The 17,784-nt window shown below is 38.0% G+C and overlaps 1 protein-coding gene across 4 annotated transcripts in view; it reads right to left on the bottom strand.

The window, feature by feature from the left end:
• Nucleotides 1-4,485, bottom strand: part of TRPM3 (transient receptor potential cation channel subfamily M member 3) — an 829,755-nt gene extending 825,270 nt beyond the window's left edge. For all 4 annotated transcript variants that reach the window (XM_068553750.1, XM_068553755.1, XM_068553753.1 and 1 more), the window contains exon 1: nucleotides 4,303-4,485. In XM_068553750.1, the coding sequence (XP_068409851.1) occupies nucleotides 4,303-4,485 (183 nt within the window). The remainder of the gene's footprint in view (nucleotides 1-4,302) is intronic.
• Between the last annotated feature and the right edge of the window lie 13,299 nt (nucleotides 4,486-17,784).

Raw genomic sequence — 17,784 nt, 5'->3', positions numbered from 1 at the left:
GCATATTAGACACTGAAAAAGGAAACAAGGATTCTTTTCACCAAGTTGCTGTTGTTTCTACGGCCACCATGGGATCTACCATTCACACAATCCTCAAATGGGCAATCGGTTGGGAAATGAGTTTTTCTGACTTTAGTCCTGCCTTTGACTCAGCTTTCTCTCATTTATTTTAAGATCTTGAAGAACCCAGCTTTTGGCAGGAACAACTGGAAGTCACTTGCTCCAAAAGAGACAAGTCAGCCTCGGAAATGGACCAGGTTTGCTCATGGAATCCCCCCTGCGCACACAGCATCTCAAACAGCTGTGGGAGGAGTGAATGTAGGACCAGCTGAACGGGTCTCATCTACTTCGCAGGACTGCTGTTTCATAGACTCACTGCTGCTTCTATACGCTCTTAGCTGCCCTCTTGTCTGCACAAGGTGTGATGTTCTGTGGTGGGCACCTGCTGATGAGGGTAATTACAGCATTAGTGGAAACAAGCATGACATCTAAGGTTGAAAAACAACTCCATCATTTGACTCCCTCAGAACTGCTTCTTCTTCTTTTGCACAGAGGTTACTCAGAGATTAAATTAAATCTGCATCTATTTGAAAACAAGCCTTTAAATAGCTGTATAAATGGACTAGAGGAGGAAATCGCCTTTCAAAATTAAAAGTACTATATGCACAGGTGAACATTTGATATCGTAACACCAGACGGCACTTGCTGACTCAGCTTTCAATAGATTTCCAAATATTTCTGTGTGGGTGGAATTAAAACAAATAATAGTAATAACAAGAACAATACTTCAAGGAGAAATATGAAATCCAGATCTTACAGAATGGAGGCAAAGAAGTTTTAAATTACTTTTATGCTTATTAACCAATTCAACAGAGACATTACATAAAACATTAATATCCAGAAACTTCATTTCATATCCAAAATTCAAATATATAACTTTCATATTAATTTAACTGTAAAGTTGATATAAAATTCCTTTACATTTACTAAAAAAAAAAAAACTCAGTATTTTTAGATTTTAAAAAATAATCCATGATGCACTTTCAGAGAGGAACAAATTCCAAGGAATGAATATGATTAAATCCTACTTCACTCTATCAGAATTTTATGATTTGGGGTACATTTTGAGTATTGCAGATTACTGGATTAAAGCTTTCATTGTCAACCATGAAGACTAAAAATAAGCGGAGAGGAGAGTGTTTCTTGAATTAGAAAAATGAAAAAAAAAAAAAAAACTTTTCAAATCAGCAAGGATTGATTTGTCAGACACACCTAGGACTGTGGCCCAGAAATTGAAAACATGCCCTTTAAATGCCACTGTTAGGACTCAGAACGGCTGCCTGTTCTTCCAGCTATTGCACAGGGTAGTGCTGCTTCTGCAGAACAGAAGCAGACCCCAGAGAGATGGGGCAGGGATGGCACACATTGTCCTAATGTGGGCCTGCCATACTCTGTAAAGACTATCAGGAGATCATTTTCTGAGTACCAAAGGGATTGCCAGGAACGTGACTTTTTGACTTCTAATAGCAGCATTAAAATCATGGGACTACCCCAGCCTCTAAGATATTTCTAAGAAAACCCCAGCATATTTAGTGATAGGTAGGAAATCTAATTGCCAAGGTTGATTCAAACACACCTCCTCTATACTTCACACACAAAATCACCATGGCTCAGATCACAGAAGAAAAGTACTTCTGGATAACCAAGAATATGGCAGACCTCTCTTTGCTGAAGAAAATCTCCCCCATTATCCATGATGTATGTCTGCTTTGTTGTTAGTGAAAATGAAAAATAATGCAATCATTCCCACTGGGGACAGAGTCTCATAGGCTGTATCATTCCCTGGGAATAACTTTAACTGGAAGTGACTTCAAGACTCTAACTAAAGCAGAGAAGAGAGTTAACAGAGGCCACGTTATTAAAACAACTATATAATCATTTTACATTCTCAAAAGAAAGAAGACAAAAAGATGTTAGAAAGCTTCCATGTTCTATTAACTAATTTTTTCCCCATTTATCTATTTTGTCTTCAAAGGAAAGAGTAAAATCCTTATACGATTTTTATCAGGATGGATGCCACAATATTTCTGAGTACAACACAAAATGAATAAGATCCAAAGCCACATCACAGAATATCTTATTTATTCATAAGAATAAATAAAAAGCAGTATTAATCAAATTAACTGCTTTAATCTCTTCCTAATCTCTATAATTTAAGCTATTTTTTACATGAAATACAGTGAAAGTTGAAAATAGCACCAGCTCACTTTAAGAGGGAGAAAAACATTTTACCTTAAAGATTAAAAACTTTTATAAGCATATCTGTTGCAAACATTATTATTGCTTCCCTCCTGTTTGCATAAATAAGTTGGATGTCTTACTTACAAATGAAGTAGAAAGTCTTTGTTATGTATTAATGGAATCAAACCTTGGTTAAAAACCATCATCCCAGCTCCAACATTTACAAAACCTCATTATATTTGTTTAAAAAATTCTGATAATTAAAATCATGGCTAGGAGCACTTACTAGATTTTTTCAGAACAAAATCAATATCAAACTTGCCATGCAATGTGAGAATAAGCACAGGCTTTTGCCATAACTTGTTTTTAGCTGAATTACTAATGTTGCAATTAACAAGTACTACAGAGAAATACAGCACCATCATCACCCTTAGTAAACAGGAGACATGGTTACTTTTCCAGATGTCTTCTGGTTGTCATGGTATCTATTATGTCCTCTTTCTCTCACATTTTTATTCTAGCTAACAGACCTGCAAGCTATTTATTAATCTAACTTACAGTTTTATGAAGATTTTATATGTTCCTGATATAGACTCTGAATGTACCTGTTGAACAAAATCAAAGAAGCAGCACAAGAAGTTACTTAAATTGATATTTAGACTTTTTATTAAAAAGGGGATAAAATTAATTCTTAGTTCACATAATTGATAGAAACCAAAGTCATCAATTTTATATGTTCTACATAATTTATTTCAGAAAAAAACTATCTTCAGAATATTTTCCTTTTTAAAATATTTTCAAGTCTACATTTCTAGAAAAATAATATTTCAATGGCTGAAATAAAATTAATTGCATTTTAAGTGTTCTATATCCATATTTTAATTAAAAACCTACCCATTCAACACACTAAATATTAAAATATTTCAAATAAATATCTAATAACATTTTCTGCTAGTAGTTTTTGTGAGCAAGCAAACAAAACAAACACAAATACCAAAAAAGGGTATGCATTTATATTTTACTCTTTTGAAGGAATATTTTAGACATCCTGCTTTTTAGGGATTAATTTTTGTCCTGCAGTGATGACCTTTCAAAAACAGAACAGGGTAACATTATTCGTGCTATACAATGTTTATGTACCATCCTTTTTTAAAAAAATGAATTCAATTTCTCTTCACTGTACAGTCTCTGCTGTCAACTCCTCTGGATGTAAAACATAAATACACACACACTGATGTTCTCAGTGATGTCTTGGAAGTTAAAGTGGTGTACCCTTCTTCCCTAGGAGCAACAGGAGGGCTCTGCACTCTCTTCTAGAACAGAGTTCTTTCCCTCTAGGCTGAAGGAAAACATAATATTTAAATACTAAAAATGCAAATGCGGCTAAAGTTTTTATCAACTGTACTTCTCTACACACATACGATGCCCATATTAATTTCGCTTGAGTGCTTTTATTGCACTAATTAGACATTGAAAAGGAGCTGGCACATGGGAAAACTGTTTTCTGGACGCTGTATATGTTAACAGTCGGATTATAAACACCTGGGATATTCTTGCTATTCTCTGCGTGCAAATGACTCTGCAAACAACTAAACGCACCTATTAATATAGTGGGGGTGTGCGATGGAAAAGAGCCAGTGTTAAGAGTAAAAATATGGCATGCCCTCCCTATTCCGCCCTCATTCAGCGGATGCCTAGTACCTTTGAACACGCTGCACAGGCAGACCCTCGGGACGTATGCGAGTCACAACAACACACTCGACAACATCTCCCACGCCCCGCTAATTGCAAAACTCTAATGATCTGACAGTGAGCCCTCGCCTCTCGAACATGTTTTCCATTTTTTGCAGAGACACCAGAGACGTCAGGAGACCCTCCCCTAGCTGAGGAAAGGAAAGTCGTTCCTTCTTGCCCCTCCTCACAGCCCCCAACACTTTCATTAGAAGCGGCTCCACAAGTTCCCGGCTTGAGCCTCTAAGGAGGCAAGTTCAGCACCATGGAAAGGGCTCGAGTCGCGTGCACGGGGGGGAAGACACCAGGGGCTCTCCCCCAGCCACTCACCGGCGTCTGCTGCGACGGGAGTCCCGAGCGCTTGGTGGATCCCTGCTTGGAACTTAACCTTTTCCACGACTCGGCAAACCTGCCCCGGCTGGCGCTCCGGCTGTGCCTGCGGCTCTCCGCGCTGTCCTCGCGGTCCGAGCAGCCCCGCTCCATTTCGGCCGCGTCTCTCCACTTCTTCCCCATGCTAAGTTCGCCTCGCTCGGCCGGGCAACACCCCGGCGCCGAGCGCTCTCGCTCGCTCCTCAAGCCGCCGGGTCGCACTCCCGCCTGCGCGTAGCTCACTGTTGGCGCCGCCTTTTTGCCTCCGCCGGCTCCGGCCACAGCCCTGCTGCACTCCGTTACCGCCGCCGCTGCCACCAGGCTGCGCTTGAGCCCGTGATTGGCCAAACTGGGGGCTGGGGCTGCGAGCGCCACCTGCGCCCAAGACAGTTTCCTTTTGCGCCCCCCAAACTGCTCTCCACCCGCGGCCGCCGCCTTCCCTGGGGGGAGGGAGGGCACGGCCCACACCTGGGGCTATTGATGCGCCGCTGAGTAGCTACCTCCGGTCACCCCACCCCGCCCAGTCCCCCAGGCCTGGAGATCAACCTCACCCCACCACGAGCTGCAGGTGCAAGCCCGGGTTACCCACACTGGGTGGGTGGAGACTCCAGTTGGCTTGGAGAAAGACTGGAAACGTATAACTTTGTTCTTCCATTTCTCTTTCTTCCCCTTCTCCCCTGTGCAGCAACAACTGTCTTCCAAGTATCCTTGGGGAAAGTAAAGCTTCGTCCCCTTGTCAGACGCCACGCTAGTTCCTTCTCACGCTTGGTCAGACTAACCCACTTGTTCTCAAACTTGGCTGCACACTGGAGTTAGCTAAGGAAAAAAAATTTTTTTAATGCTGATATTCCTCAGAGTCTAATTTAATTGGCCTGGCTGTAGCCTGGGAATCAGGATAGTTAAAAGCTCCCCGGGTGATTCTTGCTGTTCTAACCGCAATTAAGAGCCTTCAAGGACCTGCGCTATAGGGACAGGGCAGAGGAGGATCCTTGGAAGGGAAAGAGGGTTGATACTTCTTAAATCAACACACTTCTCTCTCCGAGGTAGGAATGGGTATTCAGTTTACCCTTTCACTCCTGGGGCAAGGGTGGTACAGCCGTTAAGCAGTGAGGATGATGCTTGAGCTTCTGTTTGTTGTACATTCTTTGACACCTCCACCTCCGCCTGTGTTCACGCGTCTGCCTTCTGCTCATCAGAAGGAAAGCCGGCAGGCTTTCATCGGTTTTGTGTTAGTTATTTTACCAGACTGAGCTGTCCTCGTATTCAGAAATGTCCTTGATCAGATGAGAGAAGGCCGTAGGGGGCATCATAAATTTACAAAAACTGAAACAATGACCTTACTCATTACTAAAGGGAAGGAGACCTAAACTCGCTCCTAGTTGAAAAGGGCTGTCTGGTTGCTTAACTGTTGCAATGGCAACAGATGTATTTTCATTTCTTTCTGAAATCCAGCATTCTCCCTCCTATTTGAGTAATTCCAGGTCTTCCCAGGAGGAAAAGGTGAAAAGGGAATAAGAGGGAAGGAGAGAGAGTGAGAAATGCTGTGGGAAAATTGGTGCTGTGGTGCCAGTTATGAAAAGCATAATTTGATTTGTCAGTGGTCAGTCTGATTAAGCGGAGGTTTTGGAATTGGCTAGTTCACAGGAATGGAATACAGAGCCCTAATATCCCACAGCTGTGCACCTGTATGTAGTGCTACATTAATATTAATCTTGTCATTTTAAGCAAAGGGACTCACAGAGCATACTTTCTACCTTTTTAAACAATCCTCTGTGTCCAGAAATCACACACCCATATTAAACAAAATGAGACTCTAAACAATGTTTGCAACACACAATGCCATTTAATGAGAAAACCACAGGCTCCATTCTGCGTTTTCACACTTCCTATCTAGGTTCATGGATTTGAAATTATTAGTGACATTTCATGGAAATATAATAATTCAGCCCAGATTCTTCCCCCTGACAAAAACAAATCAAAATGATTATGCTTAGTTTACAAATTAGACAAGTATGAGAACTAAATACCAATTAGGGTGTAGAATAAAAGTCAACAAATTATGATAAAGTAAATGTTTACCTTTTCCTTTAGTTGTCAGTGAAGGGAAATATAGGTGAGAACTCCCTAGAAGATGAAAAGCCTGTGTGCCAACTTGGATGACTTGAAAGTTCATTCTTTAGGTGTAATGATAAAATCCCTGAAAAGGAGCTACGAGGGGCCTTCACAGATATATCAAGGCACATAAAATCCAAGAATGCTCAGCTCACAGAGCCACAAGCCCCTGGCTCACCTGCATCTGCCTATGAAGGGGAAAATAACCCTGCTATCAATCAATGGTATCTGTCATGAACGATGGTACCAGCACATCCATGAGCACTCAGAGCAACTGATGAGTTTTTTAAACACACTTAGAAAAATTTAATGATGAGTTTTGATTGCATTTGTCATTTTTTTTAGCTGTTTGGTCTGAAAATGAGCTTTCAATTGCCCTTATCTTAGCGCAATATTTTTAAAGCCTTGTTTGAAGACCATCTCTGCATTTCTTTTTGCACTTGACAAGGACCAAAAATGTCTGCGAACTGTACAAGAGGCTAAATTAGACATGATTATAAGCAAGCAGAAAATCGACCCCTTCCTCTTCTGATGTTCATCTGTCTTTTTTCAAGTTCCCTAATAGCCGGGAACTGGAAAACTAGGTTAAATGTCTATCATATTTCTCACAAACTTAGCAGAGCATAGCAGCATCAAAACTAAGAACATGTTTAAAATCACCAGCATTGAAATTCTGGGAGCAGGCTTAGAAGCCATTTCCAGAGCACCTTAACTTTCCTGGAAGAGTCACCACAATTACAAAGGTGGATGTTAATACATTAAAAAGGTAAACGGGAAGTATGACATAAACCTTTTTTTCTCCATTGTTTCTTGGCATTAAAGAATGTTAATATAAATAAAGATTAAGGCAAAATTACTTATATTGTTAAATAATAGATTTTCTACATAAAATTTTAAAAATTTTATGCATGAATCAATCAAAATATAATACTGTGAAGTGTTCTGGAAAGTGAACTTCAAGTAGGACTCAAAAAATTTTTTTTCAAGAAAACATTAGATGCCAAAGGTCCTCTGTTAGCCCTAGGTACTCTATGAACTCACATGGTCCTACTAGCCTGTTGAGTCTATTATGAGTCTATAATCAGAAGAAACTCTCTCCAAATCCCATTTGCTCTGGGTCACATGGCCATGCACTGTATTGCAGGAGAGTTAACAGTAAATATATTTTCCTTTGGTTATTTCTAGTACGTGTAAACCCACAGGCATGCCCTGGGACTAACTCAAGCAAAGTGTGAGAGGGGAGAGTAAACATAGAGAAAGTGACAAAAACTACAAAGCCATGTTTGATCCACAATTTCTCCTCACAAAATAAGAGAATATGAACCATATTTCGTCAATTTTAACACTCTCAATTTTTTACGTTTTAACCTCTCTGAAATCGGGATGCTTTTTATAATAGATGGTATCTCAAATTCAGAATAATACGTTTTACTGAATCATAGAGATTTAGAGTGAGATAGACACTTAGAGGTCTGTCCTTAGAAACCCAACAAGCTATCATTCATCCTCTGCCTAAACATTCAGTCTGCAGCATTAGATATCTTCTTTCTCATAAGCAGGACATTTCCTTACTAAACAATTTTAAGCATTAGAAGCTCATCCTTATAAACTAAGCTGAAACCCATGCCTTCTATGCTTATTTCAAATTCTAGAGTCACCCTAATTTAACATATGTTCTTTTCCTCATGATAGTCATCAGGTCCTTGAAGATGGCCTTTACAAGCTTCCTAACTTTTATCTTCTCTTAAGCTAAACAATGTCTGGTTCCTTTTGTCACATCCTCACACACATGGAGGAGCAAAGTCAGAACTGGCATTCTAGCATACTAAGAAATTTGAAAATGGTGAGTGTGAAATGAATTTGGGGCCAACTGCTTTGTGAATTCACTAAAAGCTTAATCACTATGACTGGACTCACAGTGAAGTGGGATTAGTCAATACCCATGAAGCAGGAGATAGGATGTGTTTAGTTATGATTAGATTTCCTTCAGTAGATATGAGGGCTGATTCTCACACAAGCCAAACAAATGTGAGAGTTGACACAATTACTCCTGTAATTCGAGCAAAAAGATCTCCCAACGACTGTTAATGAAGAAAAGGAGCAGTAGGTTTATCCTGGTTATATAAGTTTGCCATCTGTGTGGATGAAATTCTCTGGGGATCCCCTCCTGAAAACAATGTCATATCTTTCCTGAAATACCAGCTGATACAGCTGGTACACACCCAAGTCCTCCCTGCAGGAGTCATTGCAGGTCAGAGAATCCAGCTGCATATCTGCACTGTTCTTTTCTTTCTTTCCTTCCTTCCTCCCTCCAACCCTTCCTTCCTTTCTTCTTTCTCCTCTCTCTCTTCCACTCTCCTTTCCCCCTTCCTTCCTTCCTATTTTTAACTTTTCTGTAGACCATTCCCTCAACATAAAACAAAATCCTCCAATTGCCCACTAAACACATTATGATTTGTAGAAATTTTTAGTATAAACCCTCTTTATCTTTCATTGATGTATTTGCATAAATTTTAACACTTTTCCCTCTTTCTAAATCTACACGGTTTTTAAAAATTTTATTTCAAAATTAAAAGATCATGACTAAAGTAAGTTGTATAAGGATTATAAAAATAAATTAATAGAATTGAAAATAATTTAATGATTAAAACTGGGGAAAAAGGAAGAGAGAACAAAAAAAGGAAAGCGTAAGTGAACTAAATTCTTATCTATTATAAAATAATGTCTAAGATTTTTAAATATTAATATAATACTAGCAACAGAATGGCTAAAATTCTGTAGATAGAAAATTTAAGCAGACAAAAAAATACCAAGTGTTGCCAAGGATGTGGAGCAACTGGAACCCTCACACTGCTGGTGGGAGTATACTGGTACAACTATTTTGGAGAACTATTTTGCACTGTCTACTAAAGCTGATGATATACATACTATGACGCTGCAATTCTACTCCAAGGTATACACCCAACAGAAATGCATGCATACGATCAATAAAATACTGAAAAAATAGTCACAGAAGCACTATTTGTAAAAGTCCCAAACTAGAAACTACACAAATGCCCATCAGCATAAATATGGATATATAAGTTTTGGAATAGTATACAGTAACAAGAATGAATGAACCACTGTTACATGCAAAACCATGGATGAAGCAATAAGAATAATGTAGTGTAGACAACTGTAAAAATAAGAATAATAAAGTAGAAAAAATACAAAAGTTCACTTCCACCAGATTGCTCTACAGTTATCATTAATATCTCTATTTTAAAGAAATGAAACAGGAAATTAGATGCTACATGATGGATGTGGTTTATGTAAAGAGGTAAATCAGAGGTTCAATGACTAGTACCATTGTCAAAGAAAAGACTTTATCCTTATATCAAAAATAGTAAATAAATATAATGTTTTAAGTTAAAATACGTTGTTTAAGCTTAACTGACTTTTCAACTGATAGAAGATGCAGCTATCCCCAGGAGGAACTGGTCTTGCTGACAGTCAAAGAAATTGGTTGCTACCCATCTAGAAGGGACACATGTTTTCTCAAACTGCTTTTCTGACATCATGAATACCTGAACCTTTGTAATTCCACTACTTTTCTTCTTTAAAAATGTCACTCCTTCTTCAATGAGTAATCCTTTAAATTTTATCACTCATTAGCACCTTTCTAAAGTCAAGATTTTTTTAGGTGTGTAGCAAGAACTCCAGGAGATTGGGAGAGAAGGATACTCAACACAGATGTGATAAGGTGGGTACAGAATGCAGCACCTGGAGGTTTCTAAAGGGAAACTATTGTTTCCTTCCTCCTCCTGAGTTAGACCACTAAAACAGAAGGCAATCATTTCTGCTAAAGTCCAGTTATTTCTGTTTGTCCAGTATAAAGAGCAGGAAAACATCAAAGGTCATCTTCAAAACGAACACAGGGTCTAATCACTAGAGGAAGACTTTACTTTTTCTCCTTTTTAATTTTTAAGAAAGTATGAATATCTAAAAGCACCACAAAGGTAAATAAAACTATTCAGTAATGTCCTAAACAGTTAGGTCCAGCACTTAAACACGTTTAGTTTCCTAAATGTAAGTGTATTAAATGGCTTTATGAAACTAAAACTTTAAACTGTCCACTTGAATAATTTTGTGCAATTTTGTCCTTTTCTGAAGAAGGACAAGTAGTAATGTCATCTGCTCCAATACAAAACAGAGTGAAAAGGGAACATGTAACTGACCATGCAAAACTCCCATATTTCTTAAAGTCACAATTTCTATTCACACTGGAAAAGAATTATTCAAATGTGATTTTTGAATTTGAGCATATTAATTAGAATCCTATTAAGCATTTTTCACTACTCAAAACAGAACAAATTTGTGCATTTTTCCCCCCCCCAAAGTATAAAGGTGAATGAAGTGAAAGCAATTAGTTAAACAAGAAACAGCAGCTTAGCTACCTTTTCATCTTTGATGTATTTCAAAGTTAATTTCCTCCAACTCATGCAAAATCATTATGGGGGTTTGAGAAGAGTCTGAAGGCAGAGGCTCAATGAACTAACTAAAACTCTCAAGTGCTTCACATTCTCCTTTGACTTCCACAAAAGAAACAAAGCCAACAACAAGATGCTAAAAATGAGACAAGCTATTGTCATTAACACAATGTATTCCATTACAAATTATCTTTGCCTGGTGAATGGGCTCTTAAGAGGTTCAGTAGATACTCCAATGCCTACTATAACACTTGAGACTAAAAGATGGTTTGTATTAAATTGGGTTAAAAGAAATACATGTACCAAATTATGTAGAGTTGTGCCATTTAGCTGAAAAGAAAGTTGGTCTGACTGGCTGAAAGGTATGAATTATGTTGCAACAATGAAAGAACTTACATGTCCAGTTTGGTGGCTTGAAAACAAAATTCATCAGTGTTAAAACCACAATAAGATGTAAAGCAATGCCAAACTGGTTAAAATAAAAATTTAACCAAAATGAGAATGCAAATGGGGAAGTCATAGTGCTCTAAACGCTTCTTTTCTGTTAAGGCTTTATTGACAAATGTTTCTTTTACCTAAAGGTGAACATTTAAGTGATTTTTAAGATCTCTAACAATATGATGCCTCAGTATTTGTTCACTGGTTAGTTAGCTTCACTTTCTTTACTTTCTACCAGTATTTTTCAACCAGACCTAACGTGGAGTCATGGCAAACACATGAAGCACTCCTGTTCATTACTTCCATCATACCCACTAATACAGATTCTGTTGGATGCTACAAACCGTTCACCTGTGTGAACAACTTTGCAAGATGGTTGAAAGTTTCTAGCCAGCTTTTCTATGCATGTATAGAAATCTATGTATCTGTCATGACCACATTCTTTCCAAATTACTTTATGAGGTAAAGTAAACACACTGATTAAGATCATGGCAGTAATTTTAGTTTCAAGTGTCAACAATTTATTCATGTAGTATTCAAAAGTGTCCCTAAAAGTCCAAGTAGCATATGAGAAACTAAAACACTAATAACAATCGTATTAAAATGGTTAACATTTATTAAGCACTTACTATGTGCCAGGCTTCATCCCTCTCTGTGGATTAATTCATTTAATTCTCACAGTAACTCCATTTTACAGATGAAGAAACTGAGGCAAAAGAGGCTAAACAAATCGCTTAAGGTTATATAACTAGAGAGTGAGTGGCAGACCCTAGACTTGAACCCAGGGAGTCTGGCTCCAGAGCCCATCCACTTTCCCACTATGTAACTATGTGCAAGTAAGCAGACAGAGGGAGGGAGTGATTATAACTGCCTGATAGGGACTGCTTCCTTTGTGCCAAGCACTGTGCTGAGTGTCTTGAATGAGATCCCTAATCTTCTCAGTAACCCTAGAAAGTAGGAAATGTTATTTTCATTTTGCAAATGAGAAAAAAAGAGACTTTCACAGGACAATAATAACATGGCCCAAATTATTCAATTTTTAAGTGGCAGCATTGAGATTAACCTCAAGTTAGCCTGACTTCTTCACAGTAACAGCAACAATAACAATAATACAGCTCTACAACAAATGCTAAAGGAACTTCTCTAAGTGGGAAACACAAGAGAAGAAAAGGACTTTCAAAAACAAACCCATAGGGGCTTCCCTGGTGGCGCAGTGGTTGAGAGTCTGCCTGCTAATGCAGGGGACACGGGTTCGAGCCCTGGTCTGGGAAGATCCCACATGCCGCGGAGCAACTAGGCCTGTGAGCCACAACTACTGAGCCTGTGCGTCTGGAGCCTGTGCTCCACGACAAGAGAGGCCACGATGGTGAGAGGCTCGCTCACCGCGATGAGGAGTGGCAACCGCTTGCCACAACTAGAGAAAGCCCTCGCACAGAAATGAAGACCCAACACAGCCAAAAATAAATATAAAAATAAATAAATAAATAAATAAAAGATTACTATTAAAAAAAAAATTAAAAAAAAAAACAAACCCATAACAATTAAGAAAATGGTTAACAGGAACATACATATCAATAATTACCTTAAACGTCAAGGGATTAAATACTACAACCAAAAGACACAGGCTCGCTGAATGGACACAAAAACAGGACCCATATATATGCTGTCTACAAGAGACACACTTCAGACCTAGGGACACATACAGACTGAAAGTGAGGGGATGGAAAAAGATATTCCATGCAAATAGAAATCAAAAGAAAGCTGGAGTAGCAATACTCATATCAGATAAAATAGACCTTAAAATAAACAATGTTACAAGAGACAAGGAAGGTCACTACATAATGATCAAGGGATCAATCCAAGAAGAAGACATAACAATTATAAATATATATGCACGCAACATAGGAGCACCTCAATACATAAGGCAACTGCAAACAGCTATAAAAGAGGAAATCGACAGTAACACAGTAATAGTGGGGGACTTTAACATCTCACTTACACCAATAGACAGGTCATCCAAACAGAAAATTAATAAGGAAACACAAGTTTTAAATGACACAATAGACCAGACAGCTTTAATTGATATTTATAGGACACTCCATCCAAAAACAGCAGGTAAAACTTTCAAGTGCACACAGAACATTCTCCAGGATATATCACATCTTGGGTCACAAATCAAGCCTCGGTAAATTTAAGAAAATTGAAATCATATCAAGCATCTTTTCTGACCACAACGCTATCAGATTAGAGATCAATTACAGGGAAAAAAACGTAAAACACACAAACACATGGAAGCTAAACAATATATTACTAAATAACCAAGAGATCACTGAAGAAATCAAAGAGGAAATCAAAATATACCTAGAGACAAATTACAATGAAAACACGATGATCCAAAACCTATGGGATGCAGCAAAAGCAGTTCTAAGAGGGATGTTTATAGCAATACAAGCCTACCTCAAGAAACAAGAAAAATCTCAAATAAACAATCTAACCTTACACCTAAAGGAACTAGAGAAAGAAGGACAAACAAAACTCAAAGTTAGTAGAAGGAAAGAAATCATAAAAATCAGAGCAGAAATAAATGAAATAGAAACAAAGAAAACAATAGCAAAGATCAATAAAACTAAAAGCTGGTTCTTTCAAAAGATAAACATAATTGATAAACCTTTAGCCAGACACATCAAAAAAAAGAGAGAGAGGACTGAAATCAATAAAATTAGAAATGAAAAAGGAGAAATTACAACAGACACAGCAGAAATATAAAGCATCCTAAGAGACTACTACAAGCAATTCTATGCCAATAAAATGGACAACCTGGAAGAAGTGCACAAATTCTTAGAAAGGTATAACCTTCCAAGACTGAACCAGGAAGAAATAGAAAATATGAACAGACCAATCACAAGTAATGAAATTGAAAATGTGATTAAAAATATTCCAACAAACAAAAGTCAGGATGAGATGGCTTCACAGATGAATTCTATCAAACATTTAGAGAAGAGCTAACACCCATCCTTCTCAAACTCTTCCAAAATATTGCAGAGGAAGGAACACTCCCAAACTCAGTCTATGAGGCCACCATCACCCTGATACCAAAACCAGACAAAGATACTACAAAAAATGAAAATGACAGACCAATATCACTGATGAATATGGATGCAAAAACCCTCAACATAATACTAGCAAACAGAATCCAACAACACATTAAAAGGTTCATACACCATGATCAAGTGGGATTTATCCCAGGGATGCAAGGATTCTTCAATATATGCAAATCAATCAATGTGATACACCATATTAACAAATTGAAGAATAAAAACCATATGATCATCTCAATAGATGCAGAAAAAACTTTTGACAAAATTCAACACCTATTTATGATAAGAACCCTCCAGAAAGTGGGCATAGAGGGAACCTACCTCGCATAATAAAAGCCATATACGACAAACCCACAGCAAACATCATTCTCAATGGTGAAAAACTGAAAGCATTTCCTCTAAGATCAGGAACAAGACAAGGATGTCCACTCTCACCACTATTATTCAACATAGTTTTGGAAGTCCTAGCCATGACAATCAGAGAAGAAAAAGAAATAAAAGGAATACAAACTGGAAAAGAAGAATTAAAGCCGTCATTGTTTGCAGATGACATGATACTATACATAGAGAATCCTAAAGATGTCACCAGAAAACTATTAGAGCTAGTCAATGAATTTGGTAAAGTTGCAGGATACAAAATTAGTGCACAGAAATCTCTTGCATTCCTATACACTAATGATTAAAAATCTGAAAGAGAAATTAAGTAAACACTCCCATTCACCACTGCAACAAAAAGAATAAAATACCTAGGAATGAACCTACCTAAGGAGGTAAAAGACCTGTATTCAGAAAACTATAAGACACTGATGAAAGAAATTAAAGATGACACAAACAGATGAAGAGATATACCATGTTCTTGGATTGGAAGAATCAATATTGTGAAAATGACTATACTACCTGAAGCAATCTACAGATTCAGTGCAATCCCTATCAAATTACCAATGGCATTTTTTACAGAACTAGAACAAAAAATCTTAAAATTTGTGTGGAGACACAAAAGACCCTGAAGAGCCAAAGCAGTCTTGAGGGAAAAAAAAGGAGTTGGAGGAATCAGACTCCCTGTCTTCAGACTATACTACAAAGCTACAGTAATCAAGACAATATGGTACTGGCACAAAAAAGGAAATACAGATCAATGGAATGGGATAGAAAGCCCAGAGATAAACCCATGTACCTATGGTCAACTAATCTATGACAAAGGAGACAAGGATATACAATGGAGAAAAGATAGTCTCTTCAATAAGTGGTGCTGGGAAAACTAGACAGCTACATGAAAAGAATGAAATTAGAACACTCCCTAACGCCATACACAAAAATAAACTCAAAATGGATTAGAGACCTAAATGTAAGACCGGACACTATACAACTCTTAGAGGAAAACATAGGAAGAACACGCTTTGACATAAATCACAGCAAGATCCTTTTTGATCCACCTCCTAGAGTAATGGAAATAAAAACAAAAATAAACAAATGGGACCTAATGAAACTTAAAACCTTTTTGAAAGCAAAGGAAACTACAAACAAGATGAAAAGACAACCCTCAGAATAGGAGAAAACTTTTGCAAATGAATCAACAGACAAAGGATTAATCTCCAAAATATATAAACAGCTCATGCAGCTCAATATTAAAAAAACAAACCCAATGAAAAAATGGGCAGAAGACCTAAATAGACATTTCTCCAAAGAAGACATATGGATGGCCAAGAAGTACATGAAAAGCTGCTCAACATCACTAATTATTAGAGAAATGGAAATCAAAACTACAATGAGGTATCACCTCACACCAGTTAGAATGGGCATCATCAGAAAATCTACAAGCAACAAATGCTGGAGAGGGTGTGGAGAAAAGGGAACCCTCTTGCACTGTTGGTGGGAATGTAACTTGATACAGCCACCATGGAGAACAGTATGTAGGCTCCTTAAAAAACTAAAAATAGAATTACCATATGACCCAGCAATCCCACTACTGGGCATATACCCAGAGAAAACCATAATTCAGAAAGACACATGCACCCCAATGTTCATTGCGGCTCTATTTACAATAGCCAGGTCATGGAAGCAACCTAAATGCCCATCGACAGACTAATGGATAAAGAAGATGTGGTACACATATACAATGGAATACTACTCAGCCATAAAAAGGAATGAAATTGGGTCATTTGTAGAGACGTGGATGGATCTAGAGACTGTCATACAGAGTGAAGTAAGTCAGAAGGGAAAAACAAATATCGTATATTAACACATATATGTGGAACCTAGAAAAATGGTACAGATGAACCAGTTTGTAGGGCAGAAATAGAGACACAGATGTAGAGAACAAACGTATGGACACCAAAGGGGGAAAGTGGTGGGGGCGGTGGTGGTGGTGGGATAAATTGGGAGATTGGGATTGACATGTATACACTAATATGTATAAAATGGATAACTAATAAGAACCTGAAAAATTCAAAAATAACCAATAACAATAGTAAACAACTAATATTCATGGAGTATTTCCTATGTAACCAGGCACAGTGCAAAGCACAGCTGAGCACACGCTTAATCTCATCCTCTCATCTGTATTAAAGAGTAAGAAACTGCAGTTTGGAGAGCCTCAGCAACTTTCCGAGGACACACAGGGAAGTTTTTAACTATACTCTCTTCAAATATTTTCTCACGTCTTTTCTCTCTCTCTTCTCCTTCTGGTACCCCTATAATACGAATGTTGGTGCATTTAATGTTGTCCCAGAGGTCTCTTAGGCTGTCTTCATTTCTTTTCATTCTTTTTCTTTATTCTGTTCTGTGGCAGTGAATTCCACCATTCCGTCTTTCAGGTGACTTATCTGTTCTTCTGCCTCAGTTATTCTGCTACTGATTCCTGCTAGTGTATTTTTCATTTTAGTTATTGTGTTGTTCATCTCTGTTTGTTTGTTCTTTAATTCTTCTAGGTCTTTGTTCAACATTTCTTGCATTTTCTCAATCTTTGCCTGCATTCCTCTTCCGAGGTCCTGGAACATCTTTACTATTATTATTCTGCACTCTTTTTCTGGAAGGTTGCCTATCTCCACTTCATTTTATTGTTTTTTAGGGGTTTTATCTTGTTCCTTCATCTGGTACACAGTCCTCTGCTTTTTCATTTTTTCTATCTTTCTGTGAATGTGGTTTTCATTCCACAGGCTGCAGGATTTTAGTTCTTATTGCTTCTGCTGTCTGCTCTCTGGTGGATGAGGCTATCTAAGAGGCTTGTGCACATTTCCTGGTGGGAGGGACTGGTGGTGGGTAGAACTGGGTGTTGCTCTGTTGGGTAGAGCTCAGTAAAACTTCAATCTGCTTGCCCGCTGATGGGT

This window comes from Eschrichtius robustus, chromosome 10, assembly GCF_028021215.1.
Source record: "Eschrichtius robustus isolate mEscRob2 chromosome 10, mEscRob2.pri, whole genome shotgun sequence".
Classification (NCBI taxonomy): domain Eukaryota; kingdom Metazoa; phylum Chordata; class Mammalia; order Artiodactyla; family Eschrichtiidae; genus Eschrichtius; species Eschrichtius robustus.
This window is presented reverse-complemented; position numbering and strand designations above follow the sequence as displayed.